General features: G+C 38.5%; 1 protein-coding gene across 2 annotated transcripts in view; it reads right to left on the reverse strand.

The window, feature by feature from the left end:
* Positions 1-836: 836 nt before the first annotated feature.
* Positions 837-14,628, reverse strand: part of cpne5a (copine Va) — an 82,819-nt gene continuing 69,027 nt past the window's right edge. For both annotated transcript variants that reach the window (XM_079827322.1, XM_079827321.1), the window contains 4 exons: positions 13,412-13,514; positions 5,144-5,201; positions 4,539-4,612; positions 837-3,768 (listed from right to left, as the gene is read on the reverse strand). In XM_079827322.1, the coding sequence (XP_079683448.1) occupies positions 3,580-3,768; positions 4,539-4,612; positions 5,144-5,201; positions 13,412-13,514 (424 nt within the window). In that variant the 3' untranslated portion in view covers positions 837-3,579. The remainder of the gene's footprint in view (positions 3,769-4,538; positions 4,613-5,143; positions 5,202-13,411; positions 13,515-14,628) is intronic.

A 14,628-nucleotide genomic window follows, 5' to 3' on the forward strand; every position in this document is an offset into this window, starting at 1 on the left:
ACCATCAATGGGTCTGTCAGAATTGTGAGTCTCCATCTCTCCTGGTAACATTGAAAAATAGCTTTTGATTTCAAAACGTTCCCCCTAATTACAGTACAGCTGAAAGACTCAAGAAGCAGGACGGCAATTTAGCGAATGCATTTTTGTTCGAGGGAGAAAACAAATAAACTCATAATCAGTGATACATCTCGTTCCTTCCTCCCTTCAATTCAGGTGATGCAGCTGATGTGTCAGAAGTGAATTTTATTAAATGCTGCAGGTGCTGTCGAGGAAGGGAAAACACCAGCCGGCCCCAGGGAGCCCACTGATAGGAAGGCGAGTTTTCTTCTTTGCTGCTGTTTGCAATGACAAAAAGACTGTGATTAACGGACAAGCCTGAATAATCTCCTGCGAGTTTACTTTTCTATTTGCATCAGGATGGCCCTTTGCAGTCAGTCAATCGCAGCCTAAACAGAATTGACCACACAAATGGCAATCATTAATCAAGTAAACACGAACAGAGGATAGCTTCTGCGGTATTAGCACAGCAAAACAAACAAACAGTATTTTTACCCTTTTAGGCGACAAAACTCTAAACACGTTGACCAGAGAGACTAGTGACTAATCGCTCAGAATGAATGTGACAAACCCAGAGGAACTAAAGCGAACAGACTTATGTAAATGCACACCTGTCTCTGGAGGGCCCAGTCGTGGCATCTAACATGAATTAATGAGAAAATCTCCCTGCTCTCCCATTAAAGGCTGCTTCGGTTTGTAATAGACTGTAACAGTTTGTAACACATGGATTATTCATGAAGAAGAAACTCATGCATACAAAAAAATCTCTCTCCGATCTTGAAAAATTGTTGTCATCGTTTTATTCTTTGTCATTTTTAAGGCAATCCATTACAAATTTCACACACCACGGGAATGACAACAGCAATGTTCTATGATCAGTTTGGAAATAGCTCACCATGCAAATCGACTGAGATAAAGAGAGGTAAAGAAGAAGAGAAAAAGAGAGAAGGAAAATGAATCCAGCAAGAACGAGATGCTTCATGCTCTGTATTCCGGTTATGAGACGAGCGGCAGAGCAACGGGCCAGTCCGTCACTGAACCCCGGCGGCCATTTTGGCACAATCATGCAAATCTCACAGAGGGAAAGTTAGCACTGGACAAGGGCCACATCTTTAGTACATTATTAACACTTTTTCATACTATTACCTCTTTGCGGTCATTTTTTGAGCTACTTCACTATGACTTACTGGCTTTATTATAGTGGGATAAAAAAAATAAAAAAAAATACAGTATTTGCTAAATTTACACCATGCCATAAAATTAACCCATTAACATTCTCTGGATAGTGTTTCAGGAAGCCTGTCATTTGTTTTTCAGATTTACAAGCCACCTAGCAGCAATGCATTCTTGAATATTAAATAGGATTTAAAAAAGGTTACATTTATGCTAGTATAAATTACAGGTTGACATCTGGAACACAGAATAAAAAAACACCAAATAAAAGAAAAACAATACACCTGTTAACACTCTCAAACAAACCCTTTCACCCAATGCTCCCTTTGTCAGACTTCATCTTCACCTCCTAATTGATTGATGGATCACTTCATTCTCAGTAACTAAAGGTGTGCTAATAACTCACGGTAAAAGAGAGGTGCATTTAAACACATTGTCTTATTGCCTGGGAGCAGATTTAGCAAAAGTAACAATCTCTGCAAAAGAACAATGCCATTATTGTTGTAAAAAGGATTTCTCATTTTGTAAACATCTACGCTCACTCACAAATTTGTAGTTTCAGGACCAATGGAAAAAAACTTCACAATCTACAATGCATGTACAATTGGAACGTATTAACAGATGCGTGCTCTAAAACCAAAACATTGTTACAACTTTGGACAAACAAGCAAAGATGTCAAGATTTACTGGACTAGAAGAAAACGTATGCAAAAGTGCGAGTAAGAGCAAGTATAAACAGCCCTGCTGTCCAAAAAAGAAAAGAAAAAATGTCTGTATTTACTGACACATTTGTCTGTGATGATGATTTTTTTTTAAGGTTACAAAATGACCCACTGACAAAAGAGGTTGTATGTTTTTTTTTTTTTTTCTAATGCTAAATAAGATCAAGTCTATATAGTTTATAGTAATACTTTCTGAGATTTAACTGAATGTTTTTTCAACATGAGCTTTCTTTGTAATAATCTACAAAAATAAAAAAAATCTGTTTATAATTTTTGCTTGCTAGCAACCATTAATGCAAACTTACTGTTTGTAAGGCAAGTTTATCAATTTAACTGTGTACGATGTTTATCTAATTATTACGCCGATGCTATAAATCATCCAAGGCTAGAACATGTAAACAAAGTGGCATTATGTTTGCACTGCGAGAAAAGCAACTTCAGCTTGCAATGTGTGTTTTTTTTTTAATCTATTGAAACCACTAAAATAATTCCGGTCATGGTGAAGAATTTAAAGGTTTTTTAAATTCCAGGGAGAATCCCAGAAATGAAAGGGCAAAGGTTTAGCGTGGCTGGATACGGGCAGCAGGTGAGTCAGTGCTATGAGAAAAACAGCAGATGTTGCCTCATCTCCAATCATCTTTAGCAGCGAGCGGCGAGGGATCTCTCATGTTTCCCCCCGATGGGTCGCATGCATCTGAAGAGCTGCTGTACAATATCAAGATATACCGGCTCCAGAGCATCAAGGAATTGGAGTGGCAAATTAAAAGGAATAGTAAATCTGGCGTTCTTGAGAGCTGAAATTTCAGTCTGTCTGTGACTTCTCTCTGATTCACATTTACAAATTTTACAGCATTAAGAAAATATTTGTGCTTTCTCTGACTTTTACACTGGATTTTTCCTAACTGACTATGTAAATACATTTAATACAGTGTCTTGATGCAATGTACAATTGTTTTTACCTGGATTTCATGCTTTAGAATAGAAAATTGTGTTTATCATATAGGTCTAAAAAGCTATAAATGGGAAATTGCTATGGGAAAGACTTTGCCCAAAACCCAGTGGAAAAATAAAATCACAATTACACAAACTATCAACAAATTCTACAAACAAATCAAACAATTCCACTACATAGATTGCCCATACAGGGTATACTATTTCAAACAATCACTTATAATTTCAATATATTTTTCTTCCTAGTGATGCTCTCCTCTGGTGGATATAAATTATATTTCCCTACTATAACACGCAGTCCTCACATGCTGACACACAAGCGTTTTTGTAGATGTTGAGAGGGTAAATAAGCAGAAAATTGTATTGCTTGCGCAGAGCATATATCTCCATGTATCCAGCACAGTCCGATCCAAACTATAAATCCATTCATAGCATTGACTAATTCGTGTAGAAATTATGGGGGAAACAAACTCGCAGACCAGTCAGAACCTGTTCAGTTCAAAGGCCAGAACACAGATATAGTTTTCAATTTCTCTAGTGTATGGGATCCAAAAACAGAGAATTGAAACCATCCGCTGTTCTAGACGCCTGAATTAGTCGTATTGGCTTTGAATGAGATCCAAATTGGAGGTGACATAACAAGCATGGCTGTTTTCTTTTGGCAGGCTGGGTAAACTCATATGGTGGGGGTTGGGCTGAGCCCAGGTGGGCTGTAGTCTGGTGGCGTCTGGTTGGGCTTGATGCCCCTTGACTTCATATATAAGATTAACTGCTCTGGAATCTCAGCCAGGACATCCTTGGCAAGTCGGGCCATACTCAAGACATGGTTTCCTGTCCGGTCCATATAGTCTCTGAATGGTACAAACTGCAGGCACAGACAAGATTAAAAAGAAGTTAGCTGTATGTGTTTATTTATTCCATGAATCATTTTTGTTTTGAAATTTCCATTAAAATGAAAACCTGGCTGTTTTACAAAACATACTCTGGAATCATTCATTATTTATAGGTTGTACACGGCTTGTTGTTTGTTATCTTGAGATATATATTTTTTTCATGTGTGTTGTCACAGTGTTCTCTAAATCTGAGATGGCTGTAAATGTAGGTCACCAAAAGTTATTCCATAAGAAACTTCCTCAAATAGTTATCGTATTACTTTGACACTGGTTAGGCTATATATACACACCACATACCATCCAGTAGTGATCCTGACTGAATAAATGTTTATGAATAAATCAGTTGAGTGAATGATTTAGTGGCTTAGTCATTGTTTTGTTCCTGAATTAATCAATGTTTTTGAACTGAATTAATGGTTTCAACAGCTATGGTTTCTGGACAGCAGCAGATCCTTTAAGTCCTATAAGTTGCGAGGTGGGTCCTCCGTGGATCGGACTTGTTTGTTCAGCATATCAATTTTTGTCCATTTTTCCTGCTTCTAACACATCAACTTTGAGGACAAAATGTTCATTTGCTGCCTAATATATCCCACCCACTAACAGGTGCCATGATGAAGAGATAATCAGTGTTATTCACTTTACCTGTCATAATGTTATGCCTGATCGGGGTACATATACACACACATATACATTTATATACAAACATAAATTCATAAATATACAAATACATAAAGATATGTACCTGTACAATATCCCTCTCTGCCAGTTTTCCTCTGGAGGATATTCTTACATCGTCGCCATCCAGTTCTACCATGGCTAAAAAGGGAGATCATCATGTTATCTTCCCTCCAGTCAGTAAAACTCAATCTTGAGCCTTTCGGCCCAGCATGACACCAGCATTTACCCCTTTGCTGGAACATTATGAAAGGCCATACACCAATACTTATAGCAGATGGTGGGACAGGCTAATTAAATTGAGCAGCTGTGAGATCTGTGAGTTGACATCTGCTTACCAGTCCGAAACCCTAAACCATCCCAATTAGGTGACTTTTCATCCAGAAACTCTACTTTATCTGAGAGCAAACTGTGAAGTTGCATTCATGTTTTAAACCTCCATGTGGGAATACAAATACTAGCTTTAATTTTGTGGAGTTAGGAAATGTTTAGAAAAATGCTGAGTACAAAACAAGCAATAAAGGGTTATGCAGTACATTTTCTTTTTATGTTTGCAGTACATACAAATATAATGAAAAATAAGAGTAAAGCAATATAGAGATAAAACTAAATATAAAACTAAAGATAAAGAATGAATCTTTCCAAAAGTGTGAGATTAGTTTAGTTTCTTACCATCAAACTCAGCCTGGCCAACTCCAACAATAATGATGGACATAGGAAGTTTTGCCGCCTGAGAAGAAGAGAAACAGAGAAGACAAATTCTACCTCATGATAAGCAGTTTACATGCTCTGATATGATGCTACAATACCTCTATGAAAAAATACTCAGATTAGCTGTAATAGTTGCAGAGTGTGTATGTGAAGTTTCAGCTCAAAATACCCGACAGATAGTTTTTTATAGCATGTTAAAATTGCCACTTTTTGGGGGTAAGGAAAACCCATTGACCGTAAAAAAAATATTATAGCTAACGCTCCAATCTCCTCCCGAAAATCCCACAAAAAGTCTGTTAGAGCATCAAATAACTTATTTAAATAAAACTTATTTAATAAACAAACACTTGAAATGAAATCATCTTGGTAAAAACTTCCTAAAATGACTGATGCCATCTTTGGGAAAAAATTATTTGAAGTGTAATTTGATTGTTTAATTTCTCTTGTCTTGCGTCCATTAGAAAACATGGAGGGGCGGGGTTTATGAGCTATACGGGGACCAACCACCTAGGGGCGATCGAGGCTCTTTGGATTCAGTTTTCAACACAAGTGTGACAGGCTTGGGAAAAACGTGCCGTTTTTGTGTCCCTTTAAATGCAAATGAGCTGGTGCTCCCAGCCCCCTTTCCAGAGGAGGGCGGAGCTTCAAGAGCTCATGCTCCAGTGTTCTCTCATGCACTGAAAATGTCAGAAACTGTCAATAAGCGGTGTCGGACAATAATGGAGAGACTCAAGAATAAGTGGCAACATGAAACAGGACATTTCTGAATGGTTAATTGATGAATCGATTAGCTTGTTCAGTCATGATAATCTATAAATCATCGCTCTAAAGTTTAGTTTAATTATGGTTATAACTTATGTTGTCATCTTGTTTTTATGACATGCTATTTAGCAATAAAGGTGAAAAGACGGATGCGACCTCCTGGACTCTGAGCCTGATTGTTTGAACGTGTATACTCTTCAGAAAGCATGTAACATTTTTTGAGCCGACTATGGTCTATGTGTCAGACTTTATCGATTTTCTACGGGATATTTCATTTGAAATTGAACTCAACCACGGTGTCCTCAGTGGCTCGGATGCCGGGAGTCTTTGGAGACCCTTATGTTCGTGGGTACATCCAACAACAGTTTTTTTTGGCTCTTCCTTACTGTAAAATAAGAGTAGGGGGAAATCTGAAACTGCGCGTTTGGAGAGATTGGTAATGATTTATGGGGATTATAAAAAAGTATTAGGTGTATTTTTACCATTATAGGCTGGTTGTTTACACTCACTGTGGACACACATCTATGTTAAAACCTTATAAAAGTGAATTTTGTAATAATTTGTTTATAATACAGCCATTCTAATATTTACAAAAAAACATTGACTTTAATATTTGTACTATTCTAATGAGAATCAGAAACTAGCAAAAAACATCATGGTTTCTGTCACGTGTATTTCTGTTTTGGTTTAGTTTTCTCTGTGTTCTGGGTCATTACCATATAACCAGCTTTAGCTTAACAACAATAAGGTTGAAACATTTTTTATACATTCAACACACAGCTTGTGGTAGCGATAACAAAAGATTAAATTTTTTTCAGTATATGTTGAGCCAGTCAGGTTTGAAAGGACGTTATGACTGTGTGATGGTTTGAAAACAATATTTCAAACCATTTTTTCTCATTCAGTGAGGTGAAAAGCTATGCATTATTCAGGCCCCCCTGGATCAACATTCCCTCTCCTGTGCTCGCTTTCCCTGTTCCTGATGATGCCTGACTGACAGGTCAAATCCCCTTTATCGGAGAGGTAAAGAGTGAGTCTATAGTGAGCAAGTTCAGAGGCAGCTTATGAGTGACAACGGATAACAAGAAAACCACAAGATATTCAGAGAAACAAAACTCACATTCTCCCTAAAGCGACTTCCCAGTGGTTTGAAATGAAAAGTAATTGCAGGTAATGCATTACACATGATCCCAGCAGAAACAGACTTAAAAAAAGAAAATACATCCAAGGTGGGAAACATGATTTCTATTAAATGAAATCTGAAGAGCTTATAATGAAATATACCTTTAATATACAGTATCAAATATATAACAAGAGAAATATGAAAGGCTCCTAAGGGTTTGGATTTTAAAAAGTACATTCCCAGGGGGCCCGTGAAAGCCTGTTGAGAGGAATGAATAATTTGTTGAATAAAGCTGGCTGGACACACAACCTCAGTCACACTGATAAGTTTGTTGGCTGTAATGGAGTTAGAATTGGAATTTCACCAGGGGCCACACACTAAAACACATCACACCAGATGAAAAAGAGCCACACACACAGAGCACAAATAAACCCCAACGGTGGGGCCTGGAGAGCTAGTCAAACTATTGAGTGATTTAGATCATTAATTACTACGATTCAGAGATCGATTTCTTCAGTAACCCTCAAGCTTCATGTGGGAAACCAAAAGATGGACTCAACAAATTGTGAGAATAATAAATACTAAAACAGAATCAGCTGATTGCTTATTTCAGAATTTCATACATAAATATAGAGGAAATAAATCAAACTAATAAATTATTTATGTTGATTTTCATGAAGCTGCCTTATATACACACATATTTTCCCGCTTGCTAATTGGAACATACCATTTTTGTAAAATTAACTCTTGTCTTACCATGATTAATACATAATACATATGATTATTAAGAACAAGAGTTCAAATAAATCGATAAATACAATAAATAGGACAGATAAAACCAACACATACATTTCCATAAATGGCTAAAATGAGCGCTCCCATTGGCGCTTCCTTTAAGGACATGCCCACTCAACTATAACAGGAAATTTAAAATAGCAAACCCCACGTGAATATTATAAAATGTGAATATTATAATATTATACAGTGGATTTCTGCCGCTTCAATAAAAACATATGAATATTATAAAAACAGTAAAGACGAAAAACAGAGATGGAAGACAAACTTTGGGTCTCTCCATCACATACACACACGCACACACACACACACACACACCAACAAATAAACTAATTGAAAAATATATAAACTGAATATATATTTATATATAACTCACTAGCCACTTTATTAGGTACACCTGTTCAACTTCTTGTTAGCACAAATATCTAATCAGCCAATCACACAGCAGCATCTCAATGCATTTAGGCATGTGGACAGTCAAGATGATCTGCTGAAGGTCAAACTGAGCATCAGAATTGGAAAGAAAGGTGATTTAAGTGACTTTGAACGTGGCGTGTATTTCTGAATCTACTAGGATTTTTACACACAACCATCTCTAATGCCGAGTTCAGACTGCACAATTTTCAAACTCGTCGGATCACTGCTCTTTTCACACTGCATGACTATCTGGGCCAGCATTCAGCTGCAGCCGTGTTCACACTGCATGCTAGATCGGCGACAGGGGGTTTCACACTGCATGACTGTACAAGAGGAAGAATCGCCGACAGCTCTGTCCCGTCCGCAAACTACATTTCACAAAAAAACACACGCAAGAATTGAGAAACACGTGCGTCAGACTGGAGTTCTCGCGCGAGACTGGAATTGTTATTCAAAAATAATAGACTGCAGTGCAGAAACTTGCGGTCCAAATTGTCTGTGCGCTGATTTGCAGAAAACAGGAGAAAAAGAAAAAAAAATTATGTAGGAGGAAATGGTTGGGGAGACAGGGAGAAATTATTGTGTTCTGCAAAGAGAGTTTGAGGTAAATAAATACATTTGCACCGTGCTGCTGTTATGGCTGGTCAAGCAAATGTTTGTGCTTTGTTTCTGTTTGATATAATTGTAGATACATCTATTATAATACTGATATTCTGGTCTTTAACTCCTCCCTGAACCTCCCGCTGCCCTGTATCTTGCTCTCTCATTGGCTGTCGGTCATCACAGATGTCATTTTCAGTCAGAACACATTTCACACAGCAGGAGTTTGAATCGCCGACGAGTCCAGATATTTAGCATGCCAAATATCTCATGGGCGTCGGCGACTCATCTGCGATTCTCTCTGATCGCATCTTTGATCATTCACACTGCGTGATTGTCACTCACGTACACAAGCACCGATTTGCCTATGATTTCGGGCATTTGTCAGTGATTTCGCAAAACCTGTCGGCGAGTCAAAAACGGGGCTAAAATCGGACAGTCTGAACTCGGCATAAGGTTTACAGAAAATGCTCTGAAAAAGAGAAAATATCCAGTTCTGTGGGCAAAAAATGCCTTGCTGATGCCAGAGTTCAGAGGAGAAGCTGATAGAAAGGCAAAAGTAAATCATTACAACCAAGGTCTAGAGAAGAGCATCTCTGAATGCACAACACGTTGAATCCTAAAGCAGATGGGCTACAGCAGAAGACACCCCGGGTGTCACTCCGGTCAGCAAAGAACAGGAAACGGAGGCACAGGCTCACCAAAATTGGACAATAGAAGATTGGAAAAATGTTGCCTGGTCTGATGACTCCTGATTTCTGCTGCGACGCTCAGATGGTGAGTCAGAAATTGAAAGCATGGATCCATCCAGCCTCATATCAACGGTTCAGGCTGCTGGTGTAATGGTGTGGGGGATATTTTCTTGCACACTTTGGACCCCTTAGTACCAACTGAGAATCGATAAAATGCCACAGCCAACCTGAGCATTGTTGCTGACCATGTCCATCCCTTTATGTGTACCCATCCTCTGATAGCTACTTCCAGCACGATAATATGTCATGTCGCAAAGCTCAAATACTGGTTTCTTGAACATGACAATGACTTCACTATATTCAAATATAGTGCCTCCACAGTCACCAGATCTCCATCCAATAGAGCGCCGTTGCTTTGAAATGTGGTGGAATGAGAGATTTGCATCATGGAATCTGCGCGATGCTGTCATGTCAATATAAACCAATATCTCTGAGGAATGTTTCCAGCACCTTGTTGAATCTATCCCATGAAGAATTAAGGAAGTTCTGAAGGCAAATTGGGTTCAACCCAGCACTAGCAAGGCGTACCTAATAAAGTGGCTGATGAGTGCATATACATACACACAAACAAACAACAAACATAAAAAATACAGGCAATAATTATTTTATCCACTTTGTGTTGTGATGGTATTGGTCCCAGGCTGTTTCTTGTCTACCAGTCCATCTCTGCCTGTATGCATTGTACAGACAGCAAACTGAGTGCTTGTTGCCAATGGGCAAGGATTATAAAAACATATTTATGGGGTTGGAAGTAGGTCAGTATTCCCGGAAATGCTCACGGGGGACAGAAGCGGTCATGTGTTGAAAGAAATAGAGCTGGGAAGATGAGTCTAAACAAACACATTTCACACACACTTCATGAATTCACTGCTCTATTTCCTGTAGGCCTTTCCTTTAAGCGCCTCTCTCGCAATCTCTCCTTTACTTGTTTCCGTTCCCTCTCCCACTGGTTTCTCCCCGTTTTCTTTGCTTTCTTTTACCAAATACCTCTCTCAGTCTTGAAATAAGAGCAGATTACTGTGAACTATGTGATGTGACACATTTACAGCTACCCTATAATAAACTCTGTGAATTGCAGTGTTTTCTTGTCTGCTGGGCCACATACCCTCTTGCCTGGCTTCAGTGTATTCTTAGATTTTCAGTGGCTGCTTGAACACGCTCACATCTGCTAGTATCAGTATCAGAGTCATTTAATAGATTAAATATTAATCTAAGATTTAATCTTTATTAAATATTAAATACAAAATTCTTACACATACACTGCAAACATGATTATTAAATATTGAAAAAATCCAGATATACAGTTTTTCTGAGATCATGTACTGTCTCCAAGTTTATTTTTCTTCTTTTTTCTTTATTTCAATTTCAGTTTCAAGCATACATTTAAAGGGGGGGGGGGGGGGGGGGACACTCAGTTTCAGTCAATCTCATGTCAATCTTGAGTGCCTATAGAGTAGTACTGCATCCTTCATATCTCCGAAAAGTCTTTAGTTTTATTATATTTATAAAAGAAAGATACGCTGTACAGAGTCTTTCCAGAAAAAGCAGAGCGGCTGGAGGCGTATCGTGTGGGGGCGGAGCTAAAGAATCACAAGTGTGCGCAGCTATTGCGTTGAGAGTTGAGAAGCTGTGACATCCTTAAATGTGGAAAAAACGTTATCCTAAATAAACCATGGAGATCAATCAGATTTAGCCATATATATGATCCAGAATAAGATCTAGAGGCTGAAATTGAACAGGAGAAGCAGCAACGACGACTACAGCAGGACGTCTCTATGGTATGTACTGTAAAACGTGTAACTTATAATGGTAACTTACCTGCTTATAGTGGCTTGTCGCGAGTTTTACAACATTTGCGTGTGTTTACTCATGGTTTATGAGGACATAATTTGATTTATGGACTATTGTATGCGATTTAATGTTAGCAGTAGCAAGCGGAACGGTTTTGCCAGTCAGACTAGTGCGTGTTTACATAGAAAAACAATGGCATAGTAGCGCATTTGAATGAACGAGTCAATAGCTAACAACACAAAGACATTTGAAGCAGTTTTACTCACGCCTGCTTCCAACCTTAATCGCTGGAACCGCTCCATCTTTCAGCGTTAGACGAGCTACAATTCCAGAGTTGAACTGGGCCTTGTTTATAAAACGATCGTCGCGGAAATGCGTTAATGATCCCATTAACGCTGGGTTCTTTGGGAAGCTGTACAGGGTTGTCTTGGGTTTCCCGGACAACCATCTTTGTTGACATTGTTGATTTTGTGACGTCCTATGACTGCCGCGCAGCCAGCTTCCCTAAAGCCGAGCACAGCGCTATAATGGGCGTGCATTTGCTCTCTCGCTCTAGTCTCGCACGAGACAAGGACATTCCGCCCCATCTGACGTCACATATACCCATACTCGAAAAAAACTTTCCGATACTTATGATAAACCGGAAGGAGTATTTTTGGCACAGAAATACTCCATCAAACGTCCAACTTTTTTTGGGGAAAATTTGCCCATGTTTAGCATGGGAATCCAAGTCTTTAACAGTGTAAAAATCTCAGTATGCATGAAACAGCATTTCACCCCCCCCCCCCCCCCTCTTTAACAAAGTTTAATTAAGTTCAACTTTTTTTAAAAACTATGCTAATTGGGACGAGAAAAATAAATATAATCAATATTTGAAAATGTGTTTTAATGTTTTAATGTAAAGTAAAATGTTTTATTTCATTTATATTGAATTTTTTTCTTTATTTTAAGGATGTTTAAAGATATTTACAGGAAACAAGGCAGAAATATTTATTAACAAAAACATTTTTACAGTGTGGCAGAGGGCATGTGTGTCTAAAATGGTTCATTCTTGTTAAAAAAAAAAGCTCCCATGATCTAAATCCTTGACCAAAGCAACCATTTAGTCTATGGGAATTAACCTACATCACTTTAGTTTCTCTCAGAAAATAGATATAAGAGACTAAAAAAATAGGCTATTCATTTAAATAATTTGATCTATGCTTCTCAAGTAAATGATGTATTTATTTATTTAAAGGATTGTTAGATATTTTTTACTTGAAAACAAGACCAATACTGATTACGAAAATGTTTTTACATGGTACCAGCGAGCATTTTGTTTCTATTCTTATAAATCATTGACAGAAAGTTACCATTCAGTTTACTGAATTAACCTACATTTCGCTTCAGCTACTCTCAGAATATATAAGAGGCCAAATTGCGTAAAGTGCAGAGAATCACAGAGTGAGAGAGTGCACATGAGAAACACTTCAAAGTGCTCATTTTTATCTAATCATTTGAAAAAAGGCCAACAGAAAAGAGCACACAAGTGGAATTCTCACAGCAGACTTCAATAAAAAAAATCACTTGAGGCATAGAAATGAATAACGCACGCTCGGTCATTCAGAGCGCATGAACCCATATCAGTCAGTGCAGAAATGTTACCGTGTAACCGAAGACAGATCCAAAGCATCAAGGGTAGAGGGTGAAGAAGAGACAGAGCAGCAGGCAAGATCTTAAAAGGAAGGTGTGGCTGTTCTAATAATGTGACTAAACAGTCGCAAATTCCCTTTAAATCCAGTCTGCTGGGTAACTATAGCAACGGTGACAGACGAATCCCATTAGGTGTGAAGACGACCTCTGGAAGACCCAAAACACACCTTACCTCTTCTTTGGCTTTGCCTGGGGGGGCTCTTGTGATGCAATGTTGCACCACAGTGTGATGATATAAACAGTTTTTGAAGAGAGAGAGAAAGAGAAAGAGAGAGAGTGAGGTCAAAGATAACTCACATTGACGATGGCTTCCTTAGTCTGAGCCATATCTGATATCACACCGTCTGTGATGATGAGAAGCACAAAGTACTGCGAGCCATCTTGAACAGCTGCGCCATACCTGTGTGCGCAGACACGCAGTCATATTTTCATATTAACAAATATATTAAAAATGCACAAAATGTTATTATCCAAATCACCCAAATGACCCATAAACCAAACATGAATATCTCTTCATGCTGGTTCAGTTGATTGACTGTGTTTTAACATTGCAGATGAATAATGAAAGAATGAGTATCCTTATTGAACACTTAGTATTCAGAGCTGAATCTCATGCATATATATATTTGCTCAGGGATGTCCCTGTGCTATTGACACAGCTCTTCTGCCTTCATCAAAATCCCATAATGCTCTTTGTGATGCAAAACACTTTAAAGAAGCTATGATAGGAGATCTGGCCTCTAGGAGTTCTGCACTTGGTCACAGCAAAACAAAGCAAACATTTGGGGGCTGTTAAATCATCTAGAAATATTGATTTAGATCAGGGATAGTCCTGTCCTAAAATTTAAATTTCGCTCAGAGTTGTGCGACGTCCTCTTGTCTCCTTCCCTGAGTACCGCTGCATTAGCAGGGATTATGCTTTTTTCGGCCAAGGTTGCAGGCTTGCTTTCAAGTGGCTTTGTCCTGAAAACATTGATTTGCTTGTTCAGGTGTGTTTGATTAGAGTTGAAGCTAAACTCTGCAGGACAGCGGCACTTCAAGACCGACATTTCCCATCCCTGATTTAGACAATAAGTATAATCATCTACAACAGTATTCAAGTATAGAAGCCTGTGTTTGTACAAAACAAAAAGCCATTCACAAAGACCACGTTTTTCCATTTCAATGCGCTACTTTTACATTGTTTATCTATGTAAACACGCACGAGATGGATGTGTATAACTGTCGCGCTCACATCTTTTGCAGTCCTGCACATGACAGTGTTCTAAAAACATTTAAAAAGGCGTTTTTTCCCCATTCCACTGCCCGTGTCTTTTGCGTTGAAAAACGCATTCTGTGTGAACGAGCCCTAAGGCCCTGTGTCCACCAAAAAGTTTCCACACGGCTGGCGTATTTTTCCAATTGTTTTCAATGGAAACCCAACTATCTGTGAAATGAGATACTAGTAACACTTCTGCGGATATTCCGTATCATATCAAGCAGAGTCCTGCACGGGTGCGGGTACCCGACGGGTG

The sequence above is a fragment of the Gobio gobio genome, assembly GCF_949357685.1.
Source record: "Gobio gobio genome assembly, chromosome: 10".
Classification (NCBI taxonomy): Eukaryota; Metazoa; Chordata; class Actinopteri; order Cypriniformes; family Gobionidae; genus Gobio; species Gobio gobio.